Source organism: Lissotriton vulgaris, unplaced genomic scaffold, assembly GCF_964263255.1.
Source record: "Lissotriton vulgaris unplaced genomic scaffold, aLisVul1.2 SCAFFOLD_1162, whole genome shotgun sequence".
Classification (NCBI taxonomy): Eukaryota; Metazoa; Chordata; class Amphibia; order Caudata; family Salamandridae; genus Lissotriton; species Lissotriton vulgaris.
The window spans coordinates 508,519-528,855 of record NW_028253023.1 but is presented as its reverse complement, the minus strand read 5'-3'; the positions used below and the strand labels follow the sequence as shown (position 1 = coordinate 528,855).

At 47.2% G+C, this 20,337-nt stretch overlaps 1 protein-coding gene across 3 annotated transcripts in view; it reads right to left on the bottom strand.

Moving 5' to 3' along the window:
- KAT14 (lysine acetyltransferase 14) overlaps nt 1-20,337 on the bottom strand; it is a 614,848-nt gene that overhangs the window by 155,440 nt on the left and 439,071 nt on the right. For all 3 annotated transcript variants that reach the window (XM_086951254.1, XM_086951255.1, XM_086951256.1), the window contains 2 exons: nt 17,516-18,069; nt 9,846-9,982 (listed from right to left, as the gene is read on the bottom strand). In XM_086951254.1, coding sequence (XP_086807380.1) covers nt 9,846-9,982; nt 17,516-18,069 — 691 coding nt within the window. The remainder of the gene's footprint in view (nt 1-9,845; nt 9,983-17,515; nt 18,070-20,337) is intronic.

The following is a 20,337-nucleotide window of genomic DNA, read 5'->3' as shown; positions in this document are numbered from 1 at the left end:
GCAAGACGTTCACAGTGAGGGTGTAGGAACATGCCAGGGTGACAAAACCTCCTACAGAGGAGGGGATGTATTACGGACCAACCGTAGACAACTAATGGTAACCCTTGGAGAGAAACCAATCTTATGGATCTCACCAGAGGAGACATCCTACAACAGTAGGAAGAGTCAGCTTACATCAAAAGTTTCTGGCAAGGAAGAGTAGCAATATGATTGCCAACAAATACCCCAAATAGGGGTAAGGCAGAACCCTACAAAAGAAGGGTCCCTCTTGAGACAAGCTCGTAGGCAGAGGCTCAAAAGAAAGGTAAACACAGCTTAACCAGCTGTACCAGAATAAGTAAACAACACGGCTGAGCAGCCACAAAACCCAGAACATCTTCAACCCACAATGGGTAACAGAAACGAAAGGGACGGCAACGTCACGAAACCAAAAATCCTCCACGAAGATAGAACCGAGGAAGATACATAGACAGGAGGCGCCTGATCACCGAATCAGTATGGGCGTCCAAAAGAGTGACCCCATCAAATGGTACATCTCTAAGCCGCTCCTGAACATGCTCTGGGAAATGCCAGCACGCAACCACGCATGGCGGCGTGTGGCAACCGACCTGGCCATGGTACGACCCAAAGAGTCTGTGGTGTCCATGGCAGACCGAATAGAAAAGTGCACCATATGTTGGCCATCATGGATTAGCGAGCCACATCGGTACGAGAGTTCTCAGGCAAGGAGGGGAGGATCCATTCAACAGCGTCCCAGAGGGCTAATTCAGCCCGAGCAAATACACACGCGTTTTGAGGGACTGGAATCCCAAGCTGGCGGATGCAAACACATCGCGGCCATACGACTCCAACCACCGAGACTCCCGAGTGGGAAGATGCGACGGAACAGGAGTCACAGAGAGATGCCTGAAGCACACGTCCTCCAGCTCCAGGATGGAGGGTCAAACAGGTGGGAGCCAGTGATGGCGATGTGCCACAGCACGATCCACGGGGTCCCTAGAGGAGGTATCAGGAGGTACCTGAATAGCAGTGCTTGAAAATATAAATCATATGTGATTGAAGTGAGGTGTATAAAATTGAGTAATAAAGAGGAATTTTTTTTTCATCAGAGCCTCCTTAGTCCCAAGACTAAAATCAGTGCAAAGTAGTATTAACAAATAACTACTAGAATGGAAATGTGGTCGACATGTTTCTGCAGTTTATCGGGGCCCACTGGTCTCCTACTGCCTCATCAGGACCATATATGCTACTGCTAATATAGTGAAAAATTATATATAAAATAATATAAGTGAAATAACAGTATTATTGTCACCTGTAATTCTCCTATTCTGTAGGAGAATGTAGCCCCACCTCACCTGGCCACAGCGCAGGTAAAACGGAGCACCGCTCTGTCCGTCGGTACCCCGGACGTCCTTCTGGGCTGTCTGTGGGGAGACAGCCCAGAAGGACGTTGAAGGTATTTTGAAAAAAACATTCACCACTTTTTGATGTGAAATTGGTGATAAAAGTTGAATAACTTCAGAGAAGTCGAATGAAGCAAAAAAAGAATTAAGTGTGACTAAAGTTAAGAAAAAACTGAGTGTTCAGAGATCCTCTCAGCATGAGCCGGAAAAAAGAACTGAAACTGTGAGGCAAACTGCCAGTATTGTGCATGCTGGGAAGGGACGCTGCTGGCTCTTTAAAGTAAGAGTGCATTTTCCTTCCACGCTGTCTTGTTCCAGACCTGCTGTATCTGCTGCATGAGCTTTTGGCATGCCCACCGCTTTTCATTGACTCCTTTGTGTGGCCTTTAAAAATCCTTGCTTTTCTCTGGTCAATCGCTTACATTTAACCTTCCTCTTGGTGTGTTGTTACCGGACATGGCTACTGGCCCTAGTACTTGTAGGCTTTCACTTCTGGTCGTTTAAGTTTGTTTCGGCGCACTATTATTTATATTTTTGCTCGACTTGCGCTCAGCTCATGGCTTCCGCGCGTTTCCTTTGTTCAGTGAGCACCACTTTAGAGCCGCCACTTTATTAAGTCAATCACTCTGGGTGCTGCTCAGCTTCAGCCCCGTATTTAACTGCATCTTCGTTACGCCCCTCCCACACCAGGAGATTAAGTAATTTGTCCAGAATCATAGGATGTTGAGCTGACGCGGAGATGCAAACCTGGCTACCCAGCTCCAAAGTCGCAGCTCTGGCTACTACGCTACAGCCACTCTTATGTTTCAGGTTAATGTTTAATTTAGCCAAAATAGGACATTTAATTTCATATCTACTTCTTTTCAGTCACCTTCTTCATTAGATCTGTTTCACTTGTGTTTGGCTAGGTGTGCCTGCGCTCAGCAATTGACTTTAGGTTCAATGCTCTCGGTAGTTTGTGGTCACATGTGCAGACCTAGCCGCACACGTAGACTCAGCCGCACGCCAGGCCTGTGGTTTCAGCATTTCCTCAGTGCTCCATCGATGCTCTCAGTGCTCCCATTGGTGCTCCGGGTCAAGGAAAGAGGCGGCCACAGAATCCACGCAGCAACCCTACCCCCGTAGAGGGAGCAGCGTAGGTAAGACCCTCGTACACCCCCAAGAACACTCTCAGCCACGCTCTACCTGCCAAGCCTCCTGGAGTCCAAGCCCCCCTCCCCACCCCAAACCCCCCGGCACAGCACCCAGGATAATGTGCAGCATGGCTAAACACTTATAAGGTCCAAAATGCAAAGCGAAGTAGGGTAAAGCATCAGAACTAGATGAAGGTATCCCATTTCATTGCAAATGCTTATTTACTTTATTCTTCTTCCACTATATGTGCTCAATTGGCGTTTTTTTACAATTAAATTCAGGGTTGCCATGTTGTCAGATGCTGCAATGTGGTCACATTAAAATGATTAGATGCCTTTTATGATCCAGAGAAACATCAGTAAAATGCAGACCTATCACTTTCTTCAATGGCAGTAACTTTAATTCTACGGACAATGAGGCGGTTTCCTCCACATAATATTGATTTTCAATATTTGAAGAAAAAGGGTTTCAGGATCCCTGCAAATTCATGGGAATACTCTTTATGACTATCAGTGAGGTTCAAACGATGCAGAAATTAAATTACAATAAGCAAAATCCAACACAACACAAAACTAAAATCTGCAGACATGCTTTGACACAGTTTCTCGGCCCTAAGCTAGTCGCCTGTATCACAGGTTACCCCTAGGGTGTCAGATGCCCTTTACAAATAATGATAAATAAAAACAATCTTTATCTATTTGTGTACACTTATATACATATAAAAACATTACATTAGGTCAGAATGAGGCTGAACAAATATTTAATAATGAGACAGAGCTTAAGTCGTCAGGCAATCTGACGTTTAATAATTCTATGTCAGGACCGGAGGCTTCAGATTATGCTATATCTTCCTTCGCTTTATTAACATAAAGACTCCACAGCAGCTTAGGAAAAGATATAATAAGAACAAAAAATGCTTTAAACATAAAGCATTGACGTAATGTTCAACAAATCAACAACAACTCCCAAGAGTCTCTTTGCATAACAATAGTCCATAGTCCTTCTACTCTGTCCATCATCACTATATAACCGGACTTCTCATCATCTTCCTCCTCTTTCTTCGCTGCTCCCGCAGCCAGATAAGTGCTTTTCCTATTTTTCCCTTTTTTCAATGTGATTGATTGTATTGTATACGATCGTTGGGGGACTCATTGCATGGTTTATTCCCTTACAGAGTCCCCGGTTGCGGGAACGTTCTTCGTTCCTACGCGACTTTATTTCCCACTTGTGTGCGGTGTGTACATAGACCGCCAGGGGGCGGCCTGTCGTCTCGCCGACTCTTCGGCGCGCCTCCGCAGTGCCAGGAGCCGCGCCGTGGAGTCTGCTTGCGCAGGTGCCAGCCCTCGCGTACCCCTCTGACACCTGGTGACCCGGGTCTGTATTTCCTACTCTTGACGCCCCGTTGGGGTCGGTATAGCGGCTCAGACCGCGTGAATCACCTTCGGGTGTCCTTTGTGCACCTCTTTATCCGAAGTGTGGCCTAGCGCGCTTGAGGGGTGCGACGACCCGGTCCCGGCGAGGAGGGTCCGCGCGCTTGGGGGTTGGTGCAGCCCACCTGCCACGTCAGTTGGCCCAAAACGTGATCGCAGCCGCTTGGCCTGCCCACATTCGAGATCTTTCTCGGTTGCCGCCCTCTTGGGTGCCCCGCATTTGCCCTTGGTTCCGAGATGGAAGGGGAATACGAGGAGGAACCCTGCCCCTATCTGCAGGACGACGAGTTCTACCAGGCGGTGGACAATTCCATCTACCGCTGCGTGACGGAGGTGGTAGGCCCCATGGAAGACCGCCTTTCCGCCCGCATCGTGGAGGAGTGCGCGAAGCTGGCAGCGGCGCAGGTGCCTCCGTCCCCCGAACTCCCGGGGACGTCCGGCGGGTTGCAACCCGCCCCGAAGAGGCCTTGTAAGGAGGGGCCGTCATCGGAGGCCCAAGGTGTGGACAGGGGCGCTTTTGAGTGTCTTCGAGACGCCTTCCTGGCTAAGGCGACAGCGGTGCCCCCTGCGCCCTTGGTGGACCCTAGTGCGTCGGGGGACGTGTCTACGGCCCCCGCCTCCCCAATCTACGACTCTCCGGACTCGGATGACGACGGGGAGTCAACCCGATCTTGGCTTCCGGCGCCCTCTGCCAAGGAGATGCCCCGGGATGAGTCGGGCATGCTGGACCCGGACGAGATAGTCCACCCCCGCTCCGCGGCCTGGGCGCCGGGGGAGACGGTGGCGAAGTTTGTCGCGGGCAGGCTGCGCAAGCCCCTGGAGAAGGAAGCGAGGGGCTGCCTACGTGGGGAGTGTCCTCGGCCAACTTTGGAAGGGAAAGTGGCCATGACCCCGGAATTGGATCCCAAGATGGCCACCTTCTTAGCGAAATTTATGAAGGACCCCAGGAAAGGGATTGACCGGTCCTGGCGGGCCTGCCAGGACAAATTGTTGGATGCGGTCAGGCCCGCCACGAAGATCCTCGACATGGCGGAGGAGGCTAGGGCGAATGGCACCGCCATTTCACCGGAGGTGCTCTCGAATTGGGCCCAGAGGGTGATTGTGTTCTTGGGCAACGCCAACTGTGCCCTGTCCACGGAGAGGCGGCGTTCGCTCCTAATCAAGCTGGACCCAAAATTGGGGGACCTGGCCTCGTCGGAGGCGGGTGCTGTGGCCTAGGGAGGCCTCTTCGGCGAGCCCTTCATCAGGGAGCTGGGCAAGTTTGTGAATACGTTCACGTCGCTGGATAATGCCCAATCTAGCATCAAGAGAGTGTTCCACCAGCGTTTCTCTGGAGGGGCCGGTCGCGGTAGGGGCCGCGCGATCGGCCGTGGTCAGCAGACCAACAACAGAGGACAAGGCTCCGGAAGAGGTCAATACCAGACCTCTGCCAACTATACAAACTTCTACCCCACCAGGGGACAGCGCTTCGGTGGCAGAGGGTTCAAGAAGAACTCCGGACAAGGCAATGCCCCGGTAAGTGTACTTTGTTTGGACCAGGTTCCAATTGGGGGGCGGCTGGCAAGCTTTTACGAGGAGTGGGAATTGCTCACTGCCGACGCTTGGGTTTTGCAAACTGTACGAGGTTTCCATATCGAGTTTTGCGACCAACCCACTCAAGCGAGGCCCCCGCGCCCGATGTGTTTTTCAGAGTCAGACGCGCGATTGATAGACGGGGAGATCTCGGACTTGCTGCGCAAGGGAGCCATCCGTCTATCAACGCGCCACCCGCATGGGTTCCTCAGCAACGTCTTTTTAGTGGACAAGACGGATGGGGGCAAAAGACCTGTGATCAATCTCAAAGAGTTCAATGGGTGGTTGGTCTACCGGCACTTCAAGATGGAGGGTATCCACCTCCTTCGAGACGTGCTCCTCCCTCGGGATTGGATGGTGAGACTAGATCTCAAGGACGCCTACCTGGTCGTCCCCATCCACCCCCCTCATCGTCGTTTCCTACAATTCCTGTGGGACGACAGGGTGTTCGAATTCACCGCTCTGCCGTTCGGTCTTTCTTCGGCCCCGTGGTGCTTCACGAAAGTCCTCCACCCGGTAGTGGAGTTTCTCAGAAGTCAAGGGGTCCGTATGCTAGTGTACTTGGACGATATCCTCCTCATGGGGCAGTGCCCAGAGGTGCTGGCGGGCCAGCTGCGTCAAGCTGTCAGCCTGCTCCAGAGACTGGGGTTCGTGATCAACGGCTCCAAGTCGGGTTTGGTTCCCACTCAGCAGATCACCTTTTTAGGTTTCGTGGTGGACTCGGTACAGGCGGTCTTGACCCTGCCGGGTCGGAAGGTCGCAAAGATACGACACCTGCTTCGGCAGACGATCGCGAGAGATCGCACGTCCCTGCGACATATCGCCAAGGTGGTGGGTCTTCTCTCGTCCTCCATCAAGGCGATTTTCCCGGGCCCGCTGCACTACAGGGCTCTCCAGCGCCTGAAGGCGCAGCATCTGCGCCGTGGGATGAGTTACGACCAGTGGGTTCCCCTCACGGACGAAGTGAAGGAGGAAATGTCATGGTGGCTGTCTCACATGGAGGCGTGGAATGGTCGGGCGATCTTCGGTTCGGCTCCGGACCTGATCATAGAGTCCGACGCCAGCAGGTCCGGCTGGGGCGCCAGATGCGGGGATTTTTCCACCGGAGGCGCCTGGTCTTCAGAAGAACAACAATTGCATATCAATTGTTTGGAGCTCCTTGCGGGCTCCTTCGCGGTTCGTTGTTGGACCAAAGATTCGGTCAAAGCTTGTGTCCTGTTACGGATGGACAATATTTCAGCGGTCAGTTATGTGAACCATCTAGGAGGTCCTCGGTCCCGCGCCTTGGCGGACTTGGCGAAGGACTTCTGGGATTATTGCCTGTCCCGTCACATTGCGGTGAAGGCGGAGTATCTGCCGGGTCAGTGCAATCAAGTGGCGGATTGGCATTCCAGACATCTCTGGGACGCCAGCCAGTGGAAGCTGGATCCGGAGGTTTTCCGGTGGCTGCACACCCTCTGGGGTCCCTTCTCGGTGGACCTCTTTGCGTCCCGTCTCGACCACCAGCTGCCGCGTTTCTTCAGCTGGAGGCCGGACCCTCTAGCGGAGGCCACGGACGCGTTCTTGCAGGATTGGAGTCGGGAACAACCGTTCGCGTTTCCCCCGTTCTCCATGATAATGCGAACGGGCCCCAAATACGCCGCCAGGGAGCGGAGCTGGTGTTGATTACACCACTCTGGAGGTCTCAAGTGTGGTTTCCGGTTCTTCTGGAACTTTCTTGGGATTTTCCAATCCTACTCCCCCTGTTTCCTTTGCTCCTGACAAATCCGGATCAGGAACCGCATCCCCTCGTCATGCAGAACTCTCTCCGCCTCGTGGCGTGGAGGCTCTCAGGAGACGCTGGTCGCTCCCGGGCCTTTCGGGGTCGGCTGAGCACTTGCTCTCCAAAGCATGGGCCGATAGTACGGCGAAGCGTTACAGATCCGCTTGGCTTAAGTGGATGCGTTGGTGTTTACGAAGGGATCTGGATCCCTTGGTCGCAGGCCTCGTTCCAGTGCTGAATTTCCTGGCACATTTGGCCGACAAGGGCCTAGCGTATAGGACGATCAATGCTATTCGATCGGCGATTTCGGCTGGCCATGACAACATCGATGGCCATCCAGTAGGGGAACATCCTTTTGTGTGCAGGCTTCTGCGGGCTATCCGCCTCGCGCTGCCTCCGGAACCCAGGTACTCCGTCCTTTGGGACGTCAATTTGGTTCTGAATTTGTTCCTGTCGTGGCCGGCCAATTCCTATCTGTCTCTTAAAGAGCTGTCGGCGAAGTTAGCCATGTTGTTATGTCTGGTTTCTTGTAGACGCGTCTCTGACGTGCGCGCGCTGGATGTCTCTGCTCGCATCTTTTCCCCGGATGGGGTTACTTTTACAGTAGGCCGACGCACGAAAACGTCGTCGCGTTCTATTTCATATCCAGCTTTTCTTGACACTCCTAAGTTGTGTGTCGTGCAATGCCTCAAAGCATATGAGGACCTGACCTTGGATCTGCGCCCTCCGGGCGAACGTCAGTTGTTGATTGCCCTGCGGAAGCCACACAAAGCTGTCTCCTCCCCCACTATTGCTCGGTGGGTGCGGTGGGTCATGCAAGAAGCGGGCATCAATACTTCTCTCTTTGGAGCACACTCCGCCAGGGGTGCCATGGCCTCTAAGGCATTCTCGGTGGGTGCTCGTCTGGAGGACCTAATGCGAGCGGCGGATTGGTCCTCGGATTCCACCTTCAAGAGGTTTTATATTAAGCCGGTGGTGGATTTGGCCCAGTTGGTGGTAATTAAGCTTTAAACTAGCATAATCTGAAGCCTCCGGTCCTGACATAGAATCGAAATTTGCCTAACTTACGTAACGGTAAGTTTCAATTCTATTAAGGACACGGAGGCGAGGATTATCCCACCCAAGCTACAGTGGTGTCTCTACCCACCCGTATGGCAGTAAGTAAAGCGTTTTCCTTTACGTTGTCGGTACTGTATTAATCACTGAATGCTCCTCGCCTTGTTGTCGCATTCCTGACCACCTCGCTGATGCTGTTCCTTTTTCGACAGGCAACGACGGTGCTAAACAGGACCAATGAGGCTCAAGCGTGATCTGCGCGAAGAAAGAGGAGGAAGATGATGAGAAGTCCGGTTATATAGTGATGATGGACAGAGTAGAAGGACTATGGACTATTGTTATGCAAAGAGACTCTTGGGAGTTGTTGTTGATTTGTTGAACATTACGTCAATGCTTTATGTTTAAAGCATTTTTTGTTCTTATTATATCTTTTCCTAAGCTGCTGTGGAGTCTTTATGTTAATAAAGCGAAGGAAGATATAGCATAATCCTCGCCTCCGTGTCCTTAATAGAATTGAAACTTACCGTTACGTAAGTTAGGCAAATTTCGATTCTGCGTTCTACTTGCCTAGATTTTATTCTTTTGCTCACATTACTATTAACACTGAGAAGTAGGGAACATAAAATATTCGGAATAGGGAAAATTAAAGAAATTACTGTCTGATTATGATAAAACCCAAAATTGCAAGTGTGGTGTGGAGTCAAAATAAGATAGTGATCTAAGTGAATTCAAATTGCAGTTAATGTACCAAATTATATTTAAGACTTTGAAAGAATAGAGCATGTAGCCAATAAAAATAACTCCCTCTTTAGTGTGGGCCTGCCGAAATGCCTCTTCGCATTCTCCCTTCTATTATTTTCGTTAAGTACTCAGCAGGAACCGTGCATGAAAAGATTAGCCCTGCGCAAACCGCGAACAGGTGCACAAATATAAAAACACTAGTGACAAAGTCAGGGAAAGCTGTATAACAGATATATATGAAAGCAGCAGCTATACAATTTCAGTCTATTCTGGAACAAGGGACGATCCTTTCCAAGCAAGGACTTATTTAGGAGAGGACATTGTCACACCTCATTTCATAAGATAGCAGGCTTGTGGCAGTTCCCTCTCTATACAACCCAGAGCCATTGAAACCCTTCCTTTTCTTTTTATGTAAATTTGTTTACTCTTTTCAGGAAAGAGATAAAATCCCTTATCTTTTACTCGTTATTATCCCTCTGTGTTACCTGTTGCAGTGTCTTGTGGGGTTTGTACTTGACCTGTAAGTGTTCTTTCATCACTGAAAGTTTTTTAAGTCATTTCTACAAAATGGGGTTGTGATAAACATATTATCAGTTTATTTTAAGAGGCAGTGAACAATTGAAAATATCTTAACACTGCGTTCTAGGTCTGCTAGCGGGAAAGTAGCTGCACTTTTGCAAGTTTCCTTTAAAAAACAATGTACTAAGGGTTAACCGTTTGGGAAAGAGTAAACAAAACAATGTCTACCTGATATAAGGCTTCAAAACTCGTGAAGTGTAAGGGCTGACAATACTGTGCTCTGATGCCATGTTTTCCGTCCCGACCAAGCGATGTAAAAATTTAGAGGTCAGGCGCTGATATCCCTTCATTGCTGGCAATACAGCCTGTAAATATTGAAAAAGAAAAACATGACACACAAAACAGTAACATCTTCCCAAATAGTAATTCACCTTAGTCTTTAAAACTTAAATTTCAGCTTTAATTTTATGTACTAGTTGTTGTAGAGCTAGTCCCTTGCTGGAGGCAACTGAGCAGAACCTACTGCTTATATATAGGATCACTAACGAACGAACCAAACTCAAAGATGAACCGATATTGCTGTGGGTAGAGGCCAAGGATTCTCTTTGAATTACAGCCGAAATGCAGCACCCCAAATAATTCACAATTGTTGCAAAAGACACTCGGGGCCATATGTATCAAGCCTTTTGCGATTCGTTAAGGCCGAAATTCACAGAATTTCGGCCTTAGCGAATCACAAACGGCCTAATTTCCGATTTTGAAATGTATGAAAAATTAGAAAAATAAGGAATCGCTAAAAATTGCGATTTCTTATTTTGCTTCAGCATTTAAGGAATCGCAAATTTGCGATTCCTTAAATGCTATGTATGAAGCTTTTCAAAATTGCGAATTTAGGTTTAGAAATCGCAAATTACCACAAACTTGTAGTTGGTGGTAATTTGCGATTTCTTGTGATTATGCACAATTGTGCATTTGTGAGGGTGGCATATGACGCACATACATGCCCATTGGGCATGTATGTGCGCCTTATGCACACACATGTAATTTTCAGGGGTGCAGCAGGGTGTCCTTGAGACACCCCTGCACCCTTGAAATAATTCTCAAATTGCAATTAGCAAATAGCGAATACGCAAATTGAGAATAATTTCACAGTCATTTCAATGGGCCTCCTGGCCCATAGAAATGAATGGGAAATTATTCCTTATTTGCGAATTCGCAAATTGCGAATTCGCAAATAAGGAATAATTGGAAATCGCAAAAAAATTGCGATTTTCTACATACATACCATTTTGCGATTTCTAAATAGCGATTCCTTAAAAATTGCTATTTAGAAATCGCAAATGGTGATGATGATACATATGGCCCTATATTTTAGATCAGTAATTATCGGGATTTACGAGAAGAAACCGGATATGATCCCAGATGTGGTAACATTAGGAATACCGATTTCCTAATGAACAAGTTACTTACCTTCGGTAACGATATATCTGTAAGAAACAGTAGTTAGTATTAGATTCCTTACCTTAGAATATCCCTGGGCGTCAGACTGGATCTGGAATTTTTTGCGTAGCAGTACCCTTGCGCGTCGGTAGGCGTCGTCTGCGGCTCCGCGTCCGTCGTCGGCGTCGTGGCGCCGTGATGACGTCGTCGGAGTACTTAGACGCCGCCTCCGCATGCTGACGTCAATTCTTAAGACACAGCTTTTTCGCGCCAAAAACACAGAGCCATGTCAAATACCAACACTGGTGCCATTGAAACTAGGGCCCTGAAAGGGGATGACCTTAACCCTAGATATCGGTTCGCAGAACGGGGAGGATGGGTGGGGCGGTAAGGAATCTAATACTAACTACTGTTTCTTACAGATATATCGTTACCGAAGGTAAGTAACTTGTTCATCTGAAAGAAACAGGTTAGTATTAGATTCCTTACATTAGAATAGATACCCCAGCAATACCAACCCCGGTGGTGGGTCTGCGAACCAATAATCACACCAGAAAGTCCTGGAGGACGGAACGGCCAAAGAAGCCATCCTTCTGGACTTGGCTGTCCAGGCAGTAGTGTCTTGCGAACGTGTGCAGCGAGGCCCATGTAGCTGCCTGACAAATGTCCGGCAAGGGGACTCCCCGACCCAGGGCAGTGGTAGCCGCCGTGGCCCGAGTGGAATGGGCCCTCAGCCCAACAGGAGGCTCCTTCCTTGCCAAGGAGTAACAAGCCTTGATACACAAGACGACCCACCGAGAGATGGTCCGCTTGTGTACCGCCCGTCCCTTCTTAGCGCCCACGTGACCAACAAAGAGTTGGTCATCCACCCGGAACTGGCGTGTGCGATCCAAATAGAATGAGAGAGCACGGTTTGGGTCCTGACGGTGGAGCCGCTCTTCCTCCTTTGAGGGATGCAGAGGCGGAAAGAAGGTGGGCAAGGTGATAGACTGCCCGATGTGGAAGGCCGTGACAACCTTGGGCAGGAAAGAGGGTCTTGTCCGCAACACAACCTTGTCCGGATGGACAGAAAGGAAAGGAGGTTTAGAGGAAAGAGCCTGGAGCTCACTCACTCTCCTGGCAGAGGTGATGGCAACCATGAAAGCAGTCTTCAAAGTAAGAAGGCGGATAGGACAGTTGTGAAGTGGCTCAAAGGGAGCGCACATCAGATAAGTAAGAACCAGGTTCAAGTCCCACTGAGGCATCACGAAGGGAACAGGTGGAAACGTGTGGGTGATGCCTTTCGGAAAGCGATTTACAATAGGGGACTTGAACAAAGATGGTTGATCAGGCAGCCTCAGAAAGGCCGAAAGTGTAGAAAGGTAGCCCTTGATAGTGCCCAGAGCAGAGCCCTGCCGGGCAAGAGAAAGAAGGAAGAGAAGAACCTCAGACAGAGGGGCAGAGAGTGGATCTACAGCCTTTGCTGTGCACCATGCCACATATCTGTTCCACCTGCAGGCGTATACAGACTTAGTGGAGGGACGCCTGGCTGCCAGAATGATATCACAAACTTCAGGAGGCAAGTCAAATGGCCTCAACTATCGCAGCTCAATCTCCAAGCATGGAGGTGGAGACTGGACAGGTTCGGTGGAGGACCGTCCCCTGCTGCTGCGACAGAAGGTCCTCCTGAAGAGGCAGACAAACCGGGGGATCGACTGACATACTGAGTAGCTCGGGATACCAGTACCTTTGTGCCCAGTCCGGAGCCACAAGGATGACTTGGGCCCGGTCGCGTTTGATCTTCTTCAGCACTCTGGGCAGAAGTGGTATAGGCGGAAAGGCGTACAACAGACCGCAACTCCACTCGTGACGAAAAGCGTCTCCGAGCGAGTGCCGCCTTGGAAATTCCAACGCGCAGAACTGATGACATTGCGCTTTCTCTTCGGTGGCGAATAGATCTAACCAAGGCTCTCCCCACTGCTGAAAGAGGTCTTGCGCCACGTCCGAGTTCAGACGCCATTCGTGATCCATCATGCACGGGTGGCTGAGTTCGTCCGCCCTGGCGTTCAGAGAACCTGCCAGGTGTTGAACCACTAGGGTCACACCCTGATGTTCCAGCCACTGCCAGAGGCGCAGTCACGTTCCTGGACCAAGTGCCCAAAAGAACGTCAGTCAAGGCCTCATTAAATGGCAGCAGAGGCTCAGTTGAGCTTGACTGAGGTTTAAGGACCTCAGTGAGGAGGTTAGTCCTCACGGCCGCGACGGGGAGCTCAAGGCCCAAGGCCTTGGCTGCCCGCGTCAACACCACACTGAAGGTTGCCCCCTCCTCCGAAGCCACGGTAGGAGGTGAGACAAAACCAGTGTCTGGCGAAGTGTCCAGACCACTGGCATCCCCAAGTCCACCTGTCCAGTCCTCCTGGGACTGACACTCACGTGTCAGAGGGTCCTCAGACCCATCCCAATACTCCTCATCACCCATCTCCTGATAATCAGGGTTGTCAAAGGACGGGGCCAGTTTATTGAAATAGAACTCCCCAAGCGGCGTCGAGAGCGGCGCCCAGCGGCGCCGCTCCGACGCCGGAACCGGGTCGAGGGAGGTATTGGGGACGGCGGCGCCCGAGGACGGCGCCGGAGGTGACACCTGTGGAGCCGGTGAGGTCGTCAGGTCGACCGGCCACGATCCGGATCCAGAAGCAGATCCAGTGGGGCCCTGCGGCGCTGGGGGGTCCGAAGCACCCGCCGGCGTCGGGCCGAAGCACCCGACCCGCTAGGGCCCCCAGACGGGTCCTCTGGGCCCGAAGGCGCCGCGGAACCCGCCGGAGGAGTGAGGGACCTCATGCCACGAGGAAGCGCTCAATCTTCTCCGGCGTCGCTTGCTGCCCGGGGACCGGAGGGTATGTGGCAGGTCGCGACGCCCGCGACTCAGATGGAGCCGCGTGGGCGGTGTCACCCGAACCCCTGGCCGCATCGCGCGAGCGTCGGGGGGGAGTCGGAAGAGCGATGACGTCTCTTCGACTTCTTGTGCTTACCTGACGACGACTTCGACCCGGAGGAGTGATGTCGACTCCCGGAGCTATGATGGCTCTGCCCCCGCGAACAGTCCCTCGACCTCAGTCCGGACCGGGACCTCTCACGGCGCGGGGCCGACTGCCGGAGCTCGAGCCGCTTGCGGGACCGCTCCCGCCTAGCCTTCGAGGTTAAGGCCCCACAGTCGGAGCAGGTCTTCTCGTCATGATCGACGCCGAGACAGTGGAGGCACCGACGTGAGGGTCGGTGACCGACATCAGTCGGATGCAGTCGCCACAAGGCTTAAAACCTGGCATCTCTATCGGCACCGATCGGAGTCGAAGACTCGAAGAAATGATCAAAAAGATCTCAAAAAAGTTAGTCAAAAAGTGACTAAGGTACCACTTTTTCCGGATCTGCGCTGCTGGTGCGGAAAAAAGAAGAACTGATGTCAACACGCGGAGGCGGCGTCCAAGTACTCCGACGACGTCATCACGGCGCCGACGACGGACGCGGAGCCGCATACGACGCCTACCGACGCGCAAGGGTCCTGCTACGCAAAAATTTCCGGATCCAGTCTGACGCCTGGGGATATTCTAAGGTAAGGAATCTAATACTAACCTGTTTCTTTCAGATTACGATTTTCTCCGAATTGCATTTCAGAAATCAGTATTCCTAATGTATTAAACTATTGAGTTTCATTAGCGATTCCTAACGGGACACAAACAGACCAACCTCATGGATACTAAAGAGGTAGGTTGCAATTTGCGACCCATTAGGAATCATAGCCATCACAGGGATGATGGGCTGCTGGGGTCAGCATACCACAATGTCTGTGATTGCTTTTAAATAAAGCAATATTTCTTTTATAAATGCACCCTGTTTTCCTTAAAGGACAATGGGATGAGTTAAAAAGGAAAAAATGAAAACGTTTAAGTTTCACTTTTTAAGCGTAGGCCCGGGAGGGTCAGGCCAAAAAGAACGGGACACAGGCGGTGTGTAGCGATAATGGTGGTTTCAAGACTTTTTGAATCCAGCAATTTTCAAAGACCTATTGCTGCAATATACTCATGCTCACAATTTATCTGATTTAGGACGTCTGATCTATCATCTAGAATCACAATTATCACATTATGCAATAGCCCTTTTCTAAACAACCAGTACGCTTATATGAAGCATTTTCTGCTGTGTGTTGATGTCGAAAAACGTCACACACGATCAAAACTTATGCTAAACGCCAGATTATACTAGTCAATAGGAATTAAATCAGCTTATCACTAGACCTGATCTCTCCTTTAGATATGTACACAATTTTTTTTATCTATGGCAATCCTGTTCGCCTGCTGCATTTCTTCCTGGATACTTACACAAGTTGGAATTTGGAGAAAATATCACTCACTCATTGTAAAATGTTTTAATGCATTTTGAAATATTGTATATTGATAAATTGTATTATGACACAGTTGAAAGAGTCTGTGGAGATTTTTTCAAAACATGCATTTATCTTCCACAGAATTGGATGCTTATCCTCTGTATTTGAAATGCTTACTGTAGCAATCGGAGCAAAAGATTATTGAAAAAAACTCTTTTAGGTAGTAAATACGACTATCTTGGCCTTCAAACCTGTTCTCCTTTTGGCATGCATACTTCTGGTTGATTCTGCTTAACCAATAGTAGAATTTTTTCACACGGATCAATGTATCTCTTCTAAATAACCTAAAATAGCTTTACCATAATGTAAAAATGTAATGAATATATAGAAGTACTACATATGTGTAAATATTGTAGGCAATCAGCTTTCAAACTTATTTCTGGGTAAAGGGCCTTCTACACTGGTCTCACAATTACTATGACTTTTTAAGCAGGATCCCTTCTCTACTTCCCTCCAAACCTTTTCGAATGTTTTCTTAGTTTTACTGCCTTAATGAAAATTACATTCTAAATTTAAAAAAAAACATTTTCCCCTTAGTTCACTTGACTTTTCTGCACTCTTTTTCACTTTTGGGGCCATTCTTTACTGTTCTCTACAGTACTGATTGCACTTTCACATTGTATTTTTATTCTGTTACAGCCTTGAGAAAGGCCTGGCATTATTCGCCACATAGGGTGAAACACGTGTCGGCTGTTCTTGTCCTTGTTCTGTTCAATAAATCATTTTACAATCAAAAACAAGAGTGTATGGATTAATCAAGAAATAAAAAGAAACAAATATGAAATAACAGCAGTTAGACAATAAGGATTTACCCTGGCTGAATAAATCATTTATCTAAAAGGAAGGAACATATGCTCACACATAACCTCAACTGACCTACTAAGCCTCATTGGCCACTATGACTCACTCCTTCCTGGAGTTGGTTGCCCAAAGCAGGCCACAGTAGGAGTTTACAACTTTAAAAAAGCTTTCCAAAGTTTGACTGCAAGAGCTGTCCTTTAAAATTATTTAGTCTGTTGTATGAAAAAGCAGTGATGTATTGTTCATCTAAAAAATGTACATTTCTGGAACCCTCAGGCGGATTTTTGTCACTCAGGTGTCTAATTGAAGATAAAAATACAACCTATTTCTATCAATTGGTGTTATTTTTTTATGTGTCCTGTTTCTTTCTTATTTTACAGTTTTGTTACTGCTTAATGATTTATACGTGTTCCTTTTATAAAGCCTAATTACTCAGAGGCACAGCTACCCAGGGTTGAGCTAACGTTTTTTCAAATGAATCTGACTGGACCCAGGAAAAATAGTGCGTTTATTATACGGTGAGGTCTGACAACCACACCATATAATAAAACAATTTCCTCAAAGGTTCTTTATTAGGATAACTCCGAAAGTCGCTTACAGAGTAAGCTGACATATATAGGTAATAGGAAAGACCTAAAAATCATTAAAATACTCCAGGTATGGTTAGCAGCACATAATGTACCTTACGCCATCTGTTGTTCATTACCTTACATGACATCACTGATGACACCTCAAATACGATAACTGATGACATCTGATAGTAGGTAAAATGCATTTCCACAGAAACATTTTTCTCTTAATTAACTTCTAGATATTGATCTAGACTTGTTTATTTTGCAAAATGCTCGAGTCCACAAGCAGCACTCACATATTACAGGTGTAGTTTAAGTCTCACCAGTTAAACAGGCATTCCTAATACAGTAAAGGGGTTAACTCTAATATTTCAATCACATCTTTTTGCTGCTGAGCAACCCTAAGCGAAATAGGTATGTAGTGGCACAGACTCAGAAAAACCTGATTGGAAATGCCTCCTACAGTATGCAACGCGGATTAAAGTTTTTATTTTCAACATTTCCATCAAGTTCTTTTTTACCCATCACACCTAAATCAGACCTTTAACAAACCAGATTTCACCCACATTGCTTTTAAGCTTTTACTAATTTATACCACTATTCACAGGAAAGAACAAAGGAATAAGTAATTTGGCAAACATGTTATGTTACAAAGAAAAATCACTTGCCTGGTATCTGTCTAAAATTCGACAGTCTTGGCTTGTTGTTCGGTATGATGGTTTTCCTACTGGGAACCTTCCAATCATGCCTTCTTTTGCTTCGTAAACTCCTCCACCTAATGTAAGAGCAGCATTCACAGTTTGATCTAAATCAAAAAGTGGTAGTCCCCTCTCCCTCTTGGCTTGCCTGACTTTCAACTTTCTTCTTAGTCTCCTTCCTTCTGAGGAAATGGCTAATGCATTGGGGCAGGATTCCAACTTCTTCAAAATAAGGTTCTCCTCATAAAGGCTCATACAAGAGTACTTAGGAGCTTGGGGCCTCTCCTCTAGCTCAGTTGGAGGTTTCCTTTTTAATCGTCCACTAGTGTTCAAATCTGTAGCTCCATCAGCATAACTGTCCATTCTTTCAACTCTTTCCTCCTCACTTTCTATCTCTTGCTTAATGTGCTCTGCGGCTCTGATCTTCTTTCTACTCATAGCTCCCCCAGAAACTGATGTCCCAAATGGTAAAACATACTCGTGTCCTGGGTCTATGAGTCCATCTTCTTCAAGGTCTTCATCATCTACATCATGAGAAAACAAAGACACCTTAAGGAAATGAAGCACAAAAACTAAGCACAAAATCCTAATACAGACACAAACATATTAGTCTTGATGAAACTAGAGAGGTTTGTGTTTTTAATGTTAGTAAACAAATTCTGAAACCTTTTGTAGTTTTTTTTTTAAATAATTATCTTTGTTGCTTTTTCTGTTTTGAATGTTTCATTTTTACAAACATTAGTTTGAAAACGCAGTGGATACACATTTAAATGATAAAGTCTTTTGTATTATTGCATACAACCATTACATTACGCAAGCTTCTACCTTCATGCGGGGAATGGTTCTCTGAGATACAGTAACTCTTGCATGTACATCCTCGTCTATCAAAACTTCCATCAAAATATGAAATGGTACATGAACTCTTTCCATCACCAAAAGAAAAACAATGGGAAGTAGAGACTAAAAGCAACAGTATCCTGGCTTTTCCTATTTTTCTTTTAACAGATAAGTTATAGAAAATATCAATGGTCACAAGCAAAGGATAAATTGTTTTACTAGACTTTGATATTTTTTCACGTCTGATTGACAATTATTTTTTCACTTTCCTTTAAATTCAATTGTGTTTAGTTTATGCATTAATTTTGTATTTCACTGTAGAAAAAGCAATATTTTTAGAATCTTTGTCAGTGAACAGGATATGCCATCAGGACATCCAATGTAAAATAATTGACAAAATATTTCTACTGTTCCCTCTACCTGTCTTCGAAATAAAACTGTATGTTTCATTTCCCAACAATAAACACAAGCAATCCACGTGTTTGGCAAACAAGATATAGCTCTCCTAACACGTATGGCAGCAAACAGACCCCCGAGAAACCAGATGGCATGCCTTCTTTTACTAAACATTTTGGATCTGAATGTTCTTCTTAACTCAGATCCAGCTAGCTCCCATACTCTTCAACACAGAATTGAAGACTGTCTCAACAAGCAATATGTCATCCAAGACTTTGCCTCCATAATTCTGGGGTAACACCAAACATTTTACAGCACGATGTGGCTTTGAAACGAGGTTCAGACTATATTGACCTTAACATATATGTACATACACGGTGAGAAAAAATATTACAAAAATTCTACTCTATTGCAAATCCAATGCCACTGTAGAAAAAACACATGGCAAACAAGCCGTAAAGGGAGCGACAAGCATGTTTAACAAGCATTTAATGTAAAATACTTGGTTTCTCTATGTTTTTTATTATGTCAAATATATCAATTCCGAGTGAAGCTGCAGTAGCTAATCATCATCCTGTAGTGTAAAATCCACTGCAACATCAAAGCAAGAGAGGACGCAGGAAACTAACATGGCATAGCTAAAGACAACTGTAGAATTTTTTAAAGGTTTTAGGTTTTATATTACAACACCCATTCAAAATACTTCATTTTAAGGGACTGTTTTATAGAGCTAGTTATTAATCTTGGTACACAACCGTAACACTTGTTAAAATATTTTTCAGTGATATTTTCGGTTTTGTAATGATACACTATTAGAATGTTATTGAATTTGACCAGATGTCTGTCCTTTTTGCCCATGTACGCTCCACTTATAATGGTGTGCACAGCATGTACTGAGCTGTACCCTGTGCAAAGTATTTCTGCTCCAAACACCTGGTGAGCACAGCATGAACCCATGCCCTTTTGCCAAGCGAGATGTAGGGTTCAGGGACTGGCCTTGTGGCTACTTTCTGCAATCTGTCCTGCTGCCAGTGCACAAGGCCCAAAAGAACCATGGTGTAGGGCATGGTCTTTCCTCACACGCTGTTTTCTGCCCGCCTGTCTCCATAGTTCGCTACTAATTGCCCATGTACATTATCTCATGCTTGAGCTCCAGCACTCACTCCTTCTGCCCGAAGAGCCTGCTGGTACACCACTGTGCTCTGTCCGCTGGAGTGTGGATGCAGGCATTACATCTATTTTTCTTAACTTTGTTCCCTTTTTTCAGGTATAATCAAGAACTTCACTTTGTAAACCAGGAAAACCAGTTGGCAAACCGGGATAAGGTTCACAAATCTTAATATATTATGTTAAATGTTTTTGTTTGGGGATAAAAGGAATTTCCAAAGCTTTTCTGCTTGTCCTTACCCTTCACCCCCTTGCCAACTCTCGCCTGATGCCACCAAGGATCGGATGGCCCCAGTATTCTTTTATTAGAATGAGATGCACGGTTTTCACACCACAAGCAGGTTCAGGTGAGTTTATTTCTTTATTCAGATGGGGTGCATTTTCCAGCCCTC